The sequence below is a fragment of the Leptonotus elevatus genome, chromosome 16, assembly GCF_054856555.1.
Source record: "Leptonotus elevatus isolate MCC_2025b chromosome 16, RoL_Lele_1.0, whole genome shotgun sequence".
Classification (NCBI taxonomy): Eukaryota; Metazoa; Chordata; class Actinopteri; order Syngnathiformes; family Syngnathidae; genus Leptonotus; species Leptonotus elevatus.
This window is the reverse complement of record NC_141254.1, coordinates 3,308,855-3,324,849: the sequence shown is the minus strand read 5'-3', so window position 1 is coordinate 3,324,849 and position 15,995 is coordinate 3,308,855. Positions and strand designations below refer to the sequence as shown.

The 15,995-nt window shown below is 38.0% G+C and overlaps 1 protein-coding gene across 3 annotated transcripts in view; it reads right to left on the bottom strand.

The window, feature by feature from the left end:
* Positions 1–15,995, bottom strand: part of robo3 (roundabout, axon guidance receptor, homolog 3 (Drosophila)) — a 121,543-nt gene that overhangs the window by 69,319 nt on the left and 36,229 nt on the right. For all 3 annotated transcript variants that reach the window (XM_086098644.1, XM_086098645.1, XM_086098646.1), the window contains exons 3-4: positions 1,980–2,137; positions 1,258–1,378 (exon numbers count right to left, since the gene is read on the bottom strand). In XM_086098644.1, coding sequence (XP_085954770.1) covers positions 1,258–1,378; positions 1,980–2,137 — 279 coding nt within the window. The remainder of the gene's footprint in view (positions 1–1,257; positions 1,379–1,979; positions 2,138–15,995) is intronic.

Here is a 15,995-nt window from a genome sequence, read left to right as displayed (position 1 = left end):
TGGTTTCTCAATGATTAAAAAATAAAAAATCTGCATTTAGGAGGTGGTAGTTGAGAAAAGGAGCTGTCGAAGCAGAAAGAACATATCCATTTTCTATCTGTTTGCTAGGATCAATACACACTCCCAAAGCATTTATACATCTGGTCTTCTAAGAGAGTTTCCAAGAATATGGGAAATATGAAAAAAATGCAGGTCAAGGAAGCAAAGAAAAAGTGCAACCAGGAGAGAAACATTCATCTTCTGCTCCTGTGATACCAGATGAATTCAAACTGTGTAATACCCAAGACATTGCGTGGAAAAAAAATAGAAGATACTTTATTTCTGATTAATGTGCTCACACTGTAGCACAACATCCAGTATGAATTACTTTTTGAACCGATTCCGTATTTACATCAAATATATAGGTCTATGTGTATACTAAGGATGCAATGGTGTTATGAATATCATAGTAACTCGGTTTTGAAATTCACGCAATAATGCCGCCGAAGTCCCAGTATCAAATGCTACGTACACTAAACAAAAACATTTTGTGGCCATTTCTGTTAAGTGAAATGCTGCAAGGCTAGAGGCTTTAGGGCTCATCTCATTTCTCTTTTTGTCAGGTTGCTGTTGTTGTATTTTGAAGAGGGAGAAGTTGGGAAGAGAAACGAGATCCACCCTCACTTTTTTGATCAGTCAATCACTATATTTGGATAAGTCATCAAGCCCACTCACGCCTTTGTAACAGAAATGACCAGTAACATGCTAGTATCATGCTCAGTAACACGAACAATAGCCATCATGTCTCACAACTTCTTAACAGAAAAAACAACTGTTGATAAGTTGATATTTCTTTAACTAAGAATGACTGGATAAGGATTTGGGAAAAGTGTATATATTTGGAAATAATTTGGTAGACATGGTTGTGTATTGATTTACAAACAACGTGAAGAGATATTTCTGACTATATTTTGGGGGGACAAAATACTTGTACATTTTGTATAAATAAGCATTCAGGTATTCCTACATTGACCAGAGCGTTTATTTGACTTTTTCATTGTTGTGTTAGGGTCAAATTAATGTTTCCACACTATGAAATGATTTTTCAAGTTATTCATTTTTTGCAATACTACACGAATACCATACCGTGGTCTTAATACCGTCAGATTTTGATATTGTTGCATGCCTAATATACTAGGCATGCAACAATATCAAAATCTGACGGTATTAAGACGTCATATACCCATCATTTAAGAAAAAAAATACTACACTACTTACCAAATACCACCAGTTCAGCTGGATCACTGTCTTTTTCTCCAACCATATTGGTGCCAACACACACGTACATGCCAGCATCACTTTTTCTGGTGTTTGAAATCATTAGTTTGCCTCCTCGGATCTGAAAAGGGAGTGGTAAATACATGATAGAGAAGATGTATATTATATACAATGTCACACATTCTTCTACGTCAGCAATGGCACAGGGGTTCGAGCAATTGCCTGCCACACTGGAAGACCTGGGTTCAAACCCTGCTTGGGAAGCTCTTTAGTACAAATGCAATATTGAATACTAATCATTGTCAAATTATTTCACATCCATTACTTCTGATGTCATTCATAAGTTTTGTTTCTATATTATTGCGTTCTATATTCAAAATAAAAATTCAACGCAAGCTTTGTATATACTGACGTATTCACTACAATTATATACAATGTCACAGTTTCTACAGCAGCAATGGAACAGTGGTTTGAGCAATTGTCTGCTAAACCGGAAGATCTTGGTTCAAACCCCGCTTGGACAACTTGTAATTTTCACATAATTTATCTTTCAATTTACTTCATAAGAATTCAGTCTAGTTTTTTTCTTCTTTTTTTTCTCTTAGGTGAAGATTCAATGACGACAACAACACATATATGTTACAAAAACCCAGAAATGTACGCACAATCAACAAAGTAAACCAACGACAATAAAAACATTGGACAACCAACAGTTTACTTACCGTGATCCTCTCATCTCTGTCATTGACCTGGACATTATTTCTCTTCCACGAGATGGTTGGCTCAGGATGTCCTCTGGGGGGAATACACTCCATGACAGCTGGCTCACCTGCTGCCACCACCACGTCACTCGGTGTCTGACGGAAGTCGTCTCTTAGAACTGGTGAAGAAAAAAAGAATGGGTAAGTAAAACCTTTTGTTGACAATTTTATTTAACAAAAAATACACATAACACTGCTTGTGTACTTCTGCTTACATGATAAACCTGATCATTGGAATAATGTGAGCATATCAACAATATGACAAATCACGGAAAAACTACTAATGATACTTTAATCCATTGTGTGCTATCTTGCTTTTGTATTCACTGTCATTGGTGCACATTAATAATGAAAGTAAATTAATTATTCAACCTGACACACACGCGCAGGCAGACACAGAAACACACACACATCAAACATGCACATGATTTCCCCTGGCAAATTCACATGCATAAATACATTGGAATATTGGGAGGTAAAAAAAAAAAAACTGCATACAAATGTGGACATCAGATAAATCGACCAAGCCCATTGATAGCAAAAAGACTGTTTGAATGCAGCAAGCACAAATGATCTGATTCAACAAGTCAAGTTACCGCTTTAATATCCATATTCATCCATCCATAGTCTACATTTTGTGTCTGGTTTTCCTGAAAGCGATTGGATTTTCCACTTTGCGTCTCTAGAGCTCTGTGACCTCTCGGATTACAGCTATGTAGAGAGGTTTTGTAGTTGCGGTTGATGCCCTGATACCCGGATGAGGCCAAAGCCACAGAAGCCTGCAGGCTACAAGTCTGGTCTAAGCCACTCTACAGATTCACAAAGGAGTAAACCCATGGATCAGTTTCTATGACTTTCCTAGCTCATTTCTGCCCTGAAAGCTTCCCGTCACCCTAAAGCAGGATAACAGATCTTCACTAAAGTGCCACTTTTGCGTCACAAAGTTTTCTCAAAGATGATGAGCAGCAACTCTTCAACTGCTCTCTTGAATATTTAATGGGAGCTGAAATTTTGACATCAAGGAGATGTACAATGTTCAATTGATGCTTGAGGGTATCAGTGTGTTAGCTTGCATATCTTATTTACAGACCTGTAGTAAGTACTACTATGAACGCACAATACTAACACACAACCAAATATTTAATTTCTCTGGAAAAGCAAAACTATATTTAGGTGCATACAGTTGGCTCATAAGTGAAAATTGTGTTAGTGTTCATATTGACTTGCATGTGTCGATCACACAGAGCTACACAGTTTTTTTTTTCCTGGATTGTCACACAAGTGCAACAACATTGAATTGTGATCATCTGTATTTAATTAATAGCCGGGAACTAAAATGTTTTGTTACAAAATAAAATAATTACTGTTTTAACTGTTCCAATACTTGAAGGCACATGCCATAATATAATGTAATGTCCATTTTTGTCTTTAAAAAAAAAGAAAATAATAATAATAATAATAATTTAATGCTTTGGGGATGAAACTGAATGCAGACATCCCAATAACGTAAAAAAAAAAAAAATAGACACAAGTGTTTTTCACAAAGCAGCGATGATAATAATGTGTCTCCCAAAAAATTAAACAAGAACAAATATTAAGCAAAGGTGTGTTTCTGTAAAAGTTGTTAATTTGTGGAATAATTTTGGAACTGACCTGAAAAGATGTCAGTCACTTGCTGATTTTAAAACATTGTTTGAAAGCAAAGTAAAAAAAAAAAAATTACTTACATCATGAGGTGTTAAAAATGTACATATGCTGTAATTTCTTTGGATGTATCGGTATGAGTGTAATGACAATTGTATATGTGAGTATGAGGATGTGATTTATAGATGTATTGTGGTATGTGTCTGTTGATTTCGTGTGTATATGTCGCTGGAAAATGTACGTATGTTAAAATGCACTTGTATATATGATTAGGTTTATACATTTCCTTTTGTTGAAATACATTACCTTATTATTTTTATTAACATAAAACGAATAAGGGGTAGGACTAGAAACGTTTTTAACTTCCTCTTACCCCTTTTGAACATATAAACTCTTTTCTTACTTCCTATTCTTGTTTTCTTTTTTACTTCAATTTATATTTTAGACTTGTAATGTGTTTTATTTGTGTTTATATGTTCAATAAAGCACCAAAATTAATAATAACAATATAGGACAAACTGCACATGCGCACGTGTGGTCATCGACAACAATATGGTGGACAGTGATATGAATACGTGCCAATTTTATGTTTTTATGTAAAGAATTTTAAGTTTTTATTTTAAAACCACTTCAAAGTCTTGGCACACATTACAGGGCTGCAGGAAAGTGCTATCTGATTGATGGCACTCCTCCCCCTCTAATGAGAGTGCTGACAGGCCAATAAAGCCTCAGGACATTACCATTAGCATCAGATATATAGTGCTTAACGAATGTATTAGACCACTAATACCTTTTTTTCAGAGACCATCCAGCTTCATGAAGTGATTTAATGTGGACTCTTTCATTTTCAGTAAGCTCTCAATGTTTTATCATTTTAATCAGACAGGAATGAAAAACATCAGCAATTGCAAACGCTATGTCACCTTTTTGTTTAAGCCATGGCACATGAAGGCTACAAAATGGCTCTTGTGTAGCTGGGGGTCCAGGGCAACCAACTTAAACTGGCCTAAACTGGAAGCCAGTGAAAGGTGGCTACAACAGGTGTAATGTTTTTATGTTTCTTTGGGTTAGTGAGCAGCCTGGCTATTGCAATTTTGACCCTGTGCGGTCATGCAAAAAGAGGAAGTAAATCAGATGCTCACTGCAACCTAACTCAGTATTATCATGTCACTGGGATGCAGAGCAAACAATGGCCAGTCACACACCATTCTCACACCATGGCTTCGAGGATCTCTGATTTTTCACATCCTGCCCTCCACACTTCCTATATTTGGGTGAAAATAGGGCAAAAAGTTCATTAGATACTGGCAATTACCCATGAGACCCCTGGGATCCCATATTAAGTGTGTGCACTTTGACCCTTTCCAATAACCCCTTTCACAAAGCCAAAATAATCCCTACGAATGGGTCCATCCGGTGTGCTTTCATCGGTGTAGAGTAACCCACAAGGGAAAAGATAAGGATTAGAATTGCATCCAAGTGTATATAATACAATGTTTTTGGACTGAAATTGTGAATAAACTATTTGTATTGTTCTTATTTAAATGTAATTATTTTTTTACCTGACTTGTTAGTAAAGTTAGTAGGGAAGTGTATAATGTAACAGGCATATTAACTCATTCACTCCCAGCCATTTTCACTGAAGCAACCCTTTTCGGTTGTTTTACTGGATTTTGACTGATTTTGCAAGGCCCATGGAATATTGTGTTCCATTGCTATAAAAACATGGAACCTACCAAAAGTAAAATTAGATTGTCTTCTTTCATCAGGGGAAAAAAAAGTTGATTTCTATCTGTTTCCGTTTTGCAGCAATTAGCATTAGAATATCGCTAAGTTTAATCATTATTCACAAATCTGTTGAAAACACTGGGGAAAACAGCTTTTTGCAACATGGCCCTGGTTGATCTCTTATACTCTGCAGCCACCTGCTGGCCTTTTTGTAATAACTACCATTCTTCAAGCGTCCCTCTTCAGGTCAGAGGCCGCATCAAAGCCTTCTGTATGTTCTAGAAAAAAAATAAAAAATAAAATTGTAAATACCTTTTTGGGAATATTTTAAATAGAACGTTTTTATATGTATTTGGGAACAAATTAGTTAATTGGAAATGGGTCAACATGAGAAACAAATGAATGATAAATCCCACAATTGTTTGACTTTGACAACATTTCAATTCCTCCCAGTCTGTTAGTTTTCTGGGAATGTCAGATTGTAGTCTAGGGCTTGGTGATCAATGGGGGGGGGGGGGTCATAACATTGATTATATTTATTTTATATTGATATGATGATTGATAAAAAAATATTATTCATTCATTTCAAAACTTAAAGTGTATTCAACTACCAAAATTCAATTACTCAAAACTGCCATTATATGCTAATTAATTCCAGCACACTGAAAACATTATTCTTGAACTTTATTCTTTTTATCAAGTACAAAATGTAATTTGCAAATTGTGCAAATTATAATGTTTTTAAAATCATTTGCTTCTAAAAACCTATAAAAAATGTTATATTTTAAATACTGCCATGGTACCAAAATTATTTATACGTTTTTGTCAATGTTTTTTTATGCTAGAGCATACTGCTTTGATGCAGCCTCTGCCTTGAAGAGGTCGCTTAAAGCAATGGTAGTTATTACAAAAAAGGGCCAGCAGGTGGCAGCAGAGTATAAGACATCAGCCAAGGCCATGTTACAACAAGCTCTTTTCCTCAGTGTTTTCAACAGGTTTGTGAATAATGATGAAACTTAGATACAAATATACGTTTTTTTTCCTGATGACAGAAGAGACTCAAATCTTTCTTTTGGTAGGTTCCATGTTTTTATAGCAATAGAACACAATCAGTGAAAATGGCTGGGAGCGAATGAGTTAAGATCATGACAATCCAAACTAACCCCGATTAAGTTTCAATTAATGGCCCAGCTCTAAGTCAGACTATTGTATATATCTACTAACAGTCACTCTGTAAGAAATGATAACCATCTGTACAAGCTTGCTAACACAAGACGTTATCTTCCATAAGTGAAAAACACCATCTTTCATTTTGCCATTTGAGTGGATATTAAAAACACATCTGGGGTGAGCCCCTGCTGTAATTAAAGAGCTTTATCGCTGTCTGAAACGTTCTAACGATGGTGTGTGCGTATACGTACTTGACAGCAGCCCCCCAAATCCCAAAATATAAATATTCATATGGCAGATAGAGAATGACACACAGTCCTTTTGCTGGCAGAGCAAATAAGGGGCACCAAGGGGGTGGTCAACAAACACATTTCCAGATTCAAACACAGATGTGGGTGGATCTTGTTGGTCATACCATCTTACGTCCTGCTCCAAAATAAAGCAATATTCTTTAGTCTCATCTCACACGATGAAATATCATGTTTTTACTCTTATGGCAAATTACATACATCCCTCTTGTTCCCATATAATGACTGCTTAGATGCACACAAAACATGTCATATCTGTTCTATGGTGGCAATACATGTTCAGGGCCTCGGTCCCAACTGAGGCCCCTGTCTGGAGCTGACACCAGCCTTACTCATTATCCAGAGTGGACCCCCTCTGATCCCTATCAACTATTGCACCATGATGAAACAGCCCACACAGGATATTGGTGAAGGGAGTGTCAGCAGAGGGTTTTAGAAAAGGGGGAGGTATTGGGGCTCTTGATGAGACAGATGTCTACAATGCTGAGCCTCCTTTAGTTCTAATTCAAATTGTAGCTACTTTCACAATGGCTTCCCGATACACTGATACATCAGAGTATAACAGTCGGGATTTATTCAACTGTGCCTTTCAGACTCACAGAAATTGGACATTGATATGAGATAACTAGATACATTGGGATGTCAGGTTTGCAACTAGTGCTTTCAACACAAAATGGGAGTGGACAGTGAATCCCAGGTTACTCCGTGCTCTAGTTCCAGCTGGCTGTGTTCAGCTTTTGTTATAAACCTTTGGTATGAGGGTGGAAGCCAGCAAAGTCACAGTTCAACTTCAACTGCATCCCATATCAGTACCTTGCGCACAAGAATTACTTTAGTGGTGCTACCATGTAACATATGTGACAGTACTTGATGGCCTTGAGTAAACGACATCACATGGATCATATTGTTGCTGTCCTGGGAAAAACACATACATTTTTGTCTTTTTTGTAGAGATAGACTGATGTGGTTTTTCCAGGGCCAATACCGATTAGTAGTAGTCAAGGACGACGACAACGAATATTTGGAGCCGATATTTATTTTCACTAAAAGGGAAAATATTGGCATCAAAATTTGGAAAAAATACAAACTCCAGCTCTTTTTTTCTCTCCTAATTTTAGAACATATGTTTATTGAGCAACTTCTAGGGTTCGTAAAAAATAAAATAAAATCTTAGTCAATAGACATCTTTGTTTTAAAACTTAAACAATTGTTTTCTAGAGTCAGTAAATATATTCCAAAATTTCAAAAATATTAAATTTTTATGTATCTCAGTCTTAATTTCAAACAAAAACAGAAGGTGCAGAGAGTTCCCAGGGTCAGCAGCATCTCTGAAAAAAAATACAATAAAAATAAATACATTTTAATTAGCTCCCTGAAGTTAACACTTTCTTTTTTGAAATGGTATTATCGGCCATATGATTCTTCAAGATGGCTGATGTCGATATTCGATAAAATGCTCAATGTCGATATAATCGGTCTATCCCTACTTTTTTGTTACATTTTTATGTTTATGGGATGAAACTGATTGCAGACATCCAAAAAACGTAAAATAATAAAAAATGGACAGAAGTGTTTTTCAAACTCCAACGCAGCATAGAACCACACTTTGGGAGCAAAAAGGAAACTGACAACTTTATTAGTGTGGTGAATGACATGGAATGAAAATGTCTTTTATTGATGTTAGCAAGTAAGAAGCCGAAATGACGTCTATTTGCGTCATGACATCCGTGCATCACTGTGTAGATTGATTGATCACAATTACCGTATACGGGAGTAACTGTCTGCTCGCACATGGAAACGGGTTATCGCGAATGTTTAAGAAACTGAAACTTAACCCGAATATTGACGGCACGTAAACGTCCAGGGTGGCATAAGTGGTGCACAGGTGCACTGGAAAGTAAAAACTGCATACCAGTTAAAGCGTCACTGTGGACTTGTGTACCATGCTTTTGACTTTTTCTTATTTGGGATGAATAGAGTTACAAAGGGCTCAAGTTTTTATTTAGTCATTTGCAAATGTTTTTTTCAAATTAAAGAATCTTTCGAGTGAACACAATAAATAGAATCACTGCATGAAATGATTGGTTCCTTTCTCAGTTCAATAGAACTAAGTCGTGAGCAATGCTCACTGAGCATGTGTGGCACTGGAAACTTTGCCGACTATAGCTGAGTGCAGGGGTCACATAGGCAACGGTCGCCAAGTCAGGCAGTTTTGTGTGTCTTGCTGCGCAGCGGCTTGTATCATCATTAAAATAGGTCTATAGTGCAAACAAGACTGCAGACTGGAGAGCAGGAGCAGAGAACTGTGCCAATTCAGCTGATCATGCGGTGGACAATTCATTTTTCAAAGGGGCCATGTGAGACAGTGGCATGGCTGTCAAACCTCGATTGTGTTAAATATAAATGTAATGTCTTCAATAAAGCAGTACATTACATTTAATCAACATTCACAAAAAAACTCTACAGTGTCTATAATTTTTTCTGTCGTTTTAAAGTCAAGTCAAGTGTGCTGACATTAAGCCCACAAACCGCAATTTGCAGTTAAGACTACAAGTCATTACTTGGCAAAATCCTTGGTCACGTGAAAAAAACATTTCCGTTAACAAAATAAAATAAAAACTAAAATGCTTTAAAAAAAAAAAAAGAAGAAAACTAACTGTAACTACATTTTACATTCACAAAACTAATTAAAACTATAATTATAGTGACAATTTCCTTTGTTTTAGTCTTTGGTAATTAATATATAAATAAAGATGACTTGACTTAATTTAATACATGAGCCTTTAGGGATGGTTTTAAATGTGATTTTAAGTATATTTATTTTGATATATTAACTCGAATAAGGACGTTTGAAAGTGTGCCACACAAAATCATTTAGCAGCAGCCAATGGAAAAAAGCACCTTCAGACGATGTCGCTCCTAAGCGACAATTTTGCATGTTTGACTTTTGGTTAATCTGCTTTTTAATTTAACTCAGCAAAAATGCAACGCGAGGTAAGAATTTTTTAATTTTTTTACCATGGTGTTTATTAAATATTGCACACAAGTAATACACTTTCACAAAAACTAATACTGTACTGAAACTAACTAAAACTAAGCATTTTTTAAATAACTAAAACTAATAAAAACTAACAGAACCGTCCTGAAAACTCCTTAAAACTCACTCAATTTAAAAAATAAAACTCAAAACGAAAAGTAAAGTAAAATGAAAATTCCAAAACTATAATAATCCTGCCTGGAGGACATAATGTTGCTAACATTAGGACCAGAGTTGAGGTTGCCACTAATATCTCGAAGTTGGTTTATTTTGACTTCATAAAGGCTTCAAGGGACACTCCGAAATTATTGACTGGCCGTAATTTGCACAGATTTGCAATACATTTTCATATTCATCCATGAGGTTTGTTGGTCAGGAAAAAAAAAAGAGCACCTAACCGTGGTGCTCATTTGAGAACCACAGCAAAATTATGTGCACCTTTATATAGCCACAAATGAAACTTGGCCTGTGATAAAATGAATGACTGTGATTCACATTTCAATTAATCCTTCTACTAGCCCAGAAGGGTCACCTTTTGAGTCGAGGCCTGCCGTTTTAAGCACCTTTGTTAGAGATCAATGTCTGATGCATTTTTCCCTTGAAATTACCTCGCTCCATTTTCTTTTGTCCCTCGCCGTGTCGGGTGGTGAGCCCACACTCATTACAAACAGAACAGCTGCCCCAACCCCAACCCACCAATCCCTCATGATCACACACAGCACCACACCCAGACTGGGCTGATGGTGACAGGCTGGTCCCAGCAGCGATTAGGACTGGTTACTTAAAATGTTCCCAACAATCAACAGATAATGTCTCGTCGCTTCTGACAGAAACAAACAGCCATTCAAATGAAATGAACTTTGAAACAGAGGCGGATACCTAGAGGCTTGTATGCTAGTGATTAACACCACAGGTTGACAGAAATACCGGCAGTGCAAAACCTTATTTCTCCCAGCAGATCTCTAGAAAACCAATTATTTGCCACCGGGCTCAGATAACGCTGAAATTAAATCTACAAGTCAGTGTGATGCATTTCAAGCAGATGCTAAGCCTGCGATTAGCATAGATAAAACACTTATAACAACGTAATTATCAGACAAACATTAAATTTAATTTTCATGTCATGCTCAGATCCTGTTTACAATACTTTATACTGTTTAATCATGTCACTTTGTTTAAAATACTGTCTGAAATTTAATTAAGTAATCAAATATGAGATTTTGCCATCCGCCTCGCAGCAGTGGGTGAGCGTGGGTGAAATAGATGAGGTTATCTATCAAGGGTTGATGTGGGGTGGGCGCAGGTGCTCTCGCTATTCCACTGTCCGGCCCCTCTCTGGCACCGATTCCGGGGTACGAGGGGGTCCCCGGGATTTGGGGGTCGGGGTTTGCGGGGCTGGCGGGGATGGGGTCGGGGGGTTATGGCTTGTTTTGGGATACGCGTGGCTGGGTGGGGTTGCTGGGGGGCCAGGGGGCTGAGTTGTGGTGAGGTGCGGGTGTGGGTGGGTGGGTGGGGGGGTTGGGGGGGCGGTGGGGTGTCTGGTGGGCCTGCCGTGCCCTGTTCTGTGCTCCAGGCTCCTGGGTTTGCTCTCTGGCCGGTGGCCCCCGCGGGGACCAGGGGTTGTGCCCTGGCACTGCTGTGGCCTAAGTTGTGCTTGCCCTGTCCTGGCCGGGGTCGACGGCTCCTTTCTTTGGTGGAGGTTTTCATGCATGCCAGATCCACCACACCAGCACCTACCGAAATTCTAACACAATCTGCTTCTATCCTTTCATCCTTTCTTCAGTCTTTCATTTGGTCTCTCGAGGTCTCCCTAATTTGTTTGAATTTGGAATTTCTGGGGTTGGTGAAAGAATCTGGTTTGTAACCCTGTGAGTAGTAGGTGGTGTCTGGTGTCCTGACAACTTCACGACTCTAGCGGGATTCTGAAGTCTTTGGTTTAGGTGAAGGGTATGGGATTTTTGATAGGTTTCAGGTAAATTAATGAGCACAAACTCACACGCACGCACTTATGCACCCCCCCCCCCCACACACACACACAAAGAGAGAACAATGATGATGACATGTTTACCGAATAAACAATACTGAGCTCTCTCTCTAAAAAAAAAATATATATATATATATATATATATAAAGGTGAGATGTTTCATGGCTTCTTCAGCGCTCATAAATGGCAAGGCCTTGCTCCACAGTCCCATCACACCCAGTGTTGCCAAGGGGGAGGGGTTAAGGCTAGATGGCGAGATAGAGTTGGGGGATTACTCGGCAGCAGCACAGACTGCAGTCAATATGACTGTGGGCCCCACATGCAGCTGTGGACAGGAGGCTCTCATTATCAATCACAAAAACACAAGAGAGAAAGAGGCTGGGTGTGGGTGTTAGCTTGTCTGTGTGTAATCAAGCAAATGACACATGTAAATGCTCAATTGGTGCAGCCAAAGTGGTTAGGATCCCGCCTGCTATTGTCGGGGTACCTGTTCAATGCTGGCCATCCACCAGCAGAAAAATGTGGGCCATGGACTTTGAGAAAAACACTGATACCTTTAACTGCTCCCCGGACACGGCCCCTGCTCTAGTGTGTGTGTGTGTTTGCGATGTTCATTACAGTGAAGGGTGAAAAGCAGAGGTCAAACTTTGTGAATATGCATGTATCTTATGACAAGAAAGATTATGATTCTTCTTTTTGGCCAATTTAACAGGCGTTGCAATCACGTGAAATTGTCCTGAATAACCTGATCGTGACTGTGTGTAATGCAGATCCGCCAACACCAATAATTATAAGGAAATGTAATGTCTAATTGTAAAATGTAATGGACTGGTACCGGGCCACAAACTGGCGGTTGGGGACCCCTGCTCCTGTGAAAATGATATACTAGAATACATTTGTGTGAGTGTGAGTGTAAAACATTCAGTCATTGAGTTGATGCTCTTTTTTTAAGGGACTGTTTATATCTCCGTAAAACACGTTGCTGTATTTTGAATGTAGGAAAAGTGCTTTGATGATAACCGTTCAGAAAATGGTTGGATAGCTGGATGAAAATTGTTCAGCCGCTAGATGGCATTAGTGTTTCATGTTGGACATTCATGACGCAGCTTGAGTAAATTATAGTAGTTGAAAGTAGGGCTGGGCGATATAAACGATATATTCAATATAAGTTATAAATTTTGCCGAAGGTAGAGATTTGGACTCTACCGTCTTACCGCGGTAGCGCATGTTGATGATGTCATCGCATAGCGCATGTTGATGACTTTATTGCATAGCGCGACTGTAGACTTCCAACATTAACACAACGCCACCTCGAAATTATATTTAATTGCCAATTAAGGACGCTAAGAAAGTTAATTAGTCTGTTAATTGGTCTGTCATTGTATGATACGACACAAGTCTGCAGTGTTAGCAACTTGCCCTTAACGGGAGCGTAAACAAATTACAGCTTTCGGCAAGCCAAACTGCAGCTGCATTCAAATACTGTTGGGCATTTCTAATGCAGAATTCATCAAAGCATTAAGTGTGAATAATTGCAAATATCTAAACAATGTAAGCTTTCTATCAATCTATAAAAGCTGGCATACATCAAGAAAAATGATGAGTGTGATATATTTGTACTTAATTACAATCAATGGTCCAACTAGTCACTTTACAATACTGAATCATCTACTAAGCTTCCATCCTCCATTCTAGTTGTTGGTATGTCAATGAATCAAAAATAAAGAATGAACCTGCTGTTTTGTATAATTCTTATAACATTTAACATAAAAAATAGGAGCACCTTTACTATAATCCCTTTTAAACAGGCATTAAACAAGACATTGAACAGGAAATACATGGTCTGAGTCATAGTATAGCAGTTTTATTTTCATCTTTTACCTGAGTTTACACATTATAGCCAATGTGCTCACATAATCCTGATTGGGAAACACTGCATTGGACGACCTAATCCAAAGTGATGTTGAAGGGCAAGATTTGACTGATGCTGTCATGTGTCTGAACTCACTTTCCATTGAATGCGAGAACCTTGTTGGAGGTACTGAACCCCACCATTAGTTGGGTTTCCATCCACCTATTTTTATTCGAATTTTCAAAAAATGTGAAAATGAAACTGAATGGAAACGCTAGAAATTCGAAAAAGGGCCCAAAATTCGCCAAAAAGTTTTTACACTTAGAGGGGGTGGATTTTGAAGCGTATCGAAAAAATGAAAATGCAAATTTTGGCTATGGAAAGAGGTTTTGCGAATAACCGCTGGCAAGACCAGATACACGTTGCACGTTTTGACCGGATATTACATTACACGTACGTTTGTAGTCACAAAGCAATGCAATACAGAGGTAATACATCATGGCAATGTTAAGGAGTGCAATAAAAACAATGACAGCCTTCCAGTCTCCCTCTCTTCACCCTTCGCCAAACCAGCACCCTGAGGGGCCCCAACAACAATACCATTACAGGGGTGGTCGAAGCTCCTGTGTGTGGTCAGCTAATAAAGCAATTGTCTGCCTCTGAAAAGAGGATTACTTTAATCTAGAAATAGCGGATGTCGTGTGCCCCAAAGCATTGGGATAAGAGGGTCACTGTAAATTGCAAAAGGTTAATTTTGAGGCAAATTACACCCTCCTTGCCTTCCCTTGTCCTCTTACCCTGTGCTGCCATCAGCTGAGTAATCTAGCCAGTAGCCACCCCTCTGGAAAGCTAGAACCACTTTCTAACCCAACTTCATGCGGGACTCAAAATAAGCCACCCCGGAAGGCCAAAGCCTTGGCTCGATCTCACGTCCTCTGCACTGGGAGGCGGACGTACTAACCAGTCAACCACCGTGCCGCCTACACACGCACATTATACTGTTTATTATTATTACCATATCTGACTTATTGTGTGGAAATCTGGGGAAACGCATATAAGACAAATACCATCCCTTTTGAACATGTAAACTCTTTTCTTTCTTCCTATCCTTGTTTTTTCTTTTTAACTTTGACTTATATTTTATACTTCTAAAGTGTTTTATGTTTTTCTATGTTTATATGTTCAATGTTCAATAAACCAACCAAACCAAAATTGATCAGCCAATATGATTATTCAAACAGGCTGAGCCGATATTTGTCAAAATGCTGAATAGCGATGTCTATCCCTACCCTACAAGTATCAATATATATATATATTTATTTATTTATAAAAAAAAATATTTGCGGAGAAGTTTTGCAAATCAATAATATAATTTGAAGAGCAACTGTTTAAAGCTACTGAACGTAGGATATTCCATTTCGAATCGCTACTGCCACCTGCTGACGAAAAATGAAACTGCACATACCGTTCTTCGCATACACACCACGCACATTACGTTACATCCGCAGACAGGGCGCAGGAAATTCTAACCCGAATCCAGTCTGAAAACTATTGGCCAGATGCTTGGAGAAGTACCCATTGTGAACAGCTAATGTGTTAATCTACTAATTAGAAGGCATTTCACTCATAAATGGTCAAATAAAAAGCTTATTGTAAAGTTATTTTGGGGAAAAAAGTTCCATATTGCAACTTTAACTGTTTTTAACTGGGGGGTTGTCTGTTAGTCCTAGGAACCTCAAGTAAGGTTGTTATTAATATAAACAATATAAAAAAACATCAACAGTTTTAATTTCTTAAATTTACATTGTGTACAACAGCAAACTGTATTTTCTTATCTAGAAAGATAAAAACAAAAACATTATCGACTGTAATGTAATTTTGACAAAATTTGCTGTGCAGACCTCAAAAGTCAAAATTGGAACCCAGGACTCTGAGAATAATAACAATAATAATAACAACAATAATAATAATAATAATAATAATAATAATAATAATAATAATAATAATAATAATAATAATAATAATAATAATAATAATAATAATAATAATAATAATAATAAATCAGGGCGGAACGGTGGCTGACGTGAGATCGAGTCCGGGCTTCGGCCTTCCTGGGTGGAGTTTGCATGTTCCCTCCGTGCTTAAGTGGGTTTCCTCCGGGTACTCCGGTTTCCTCCCATATTCCAAAGACATGCATGGCAGGTTAATTGAACACTCCAAATTGTCCCTAGGTGTGATTGTGAATGTGGATGGT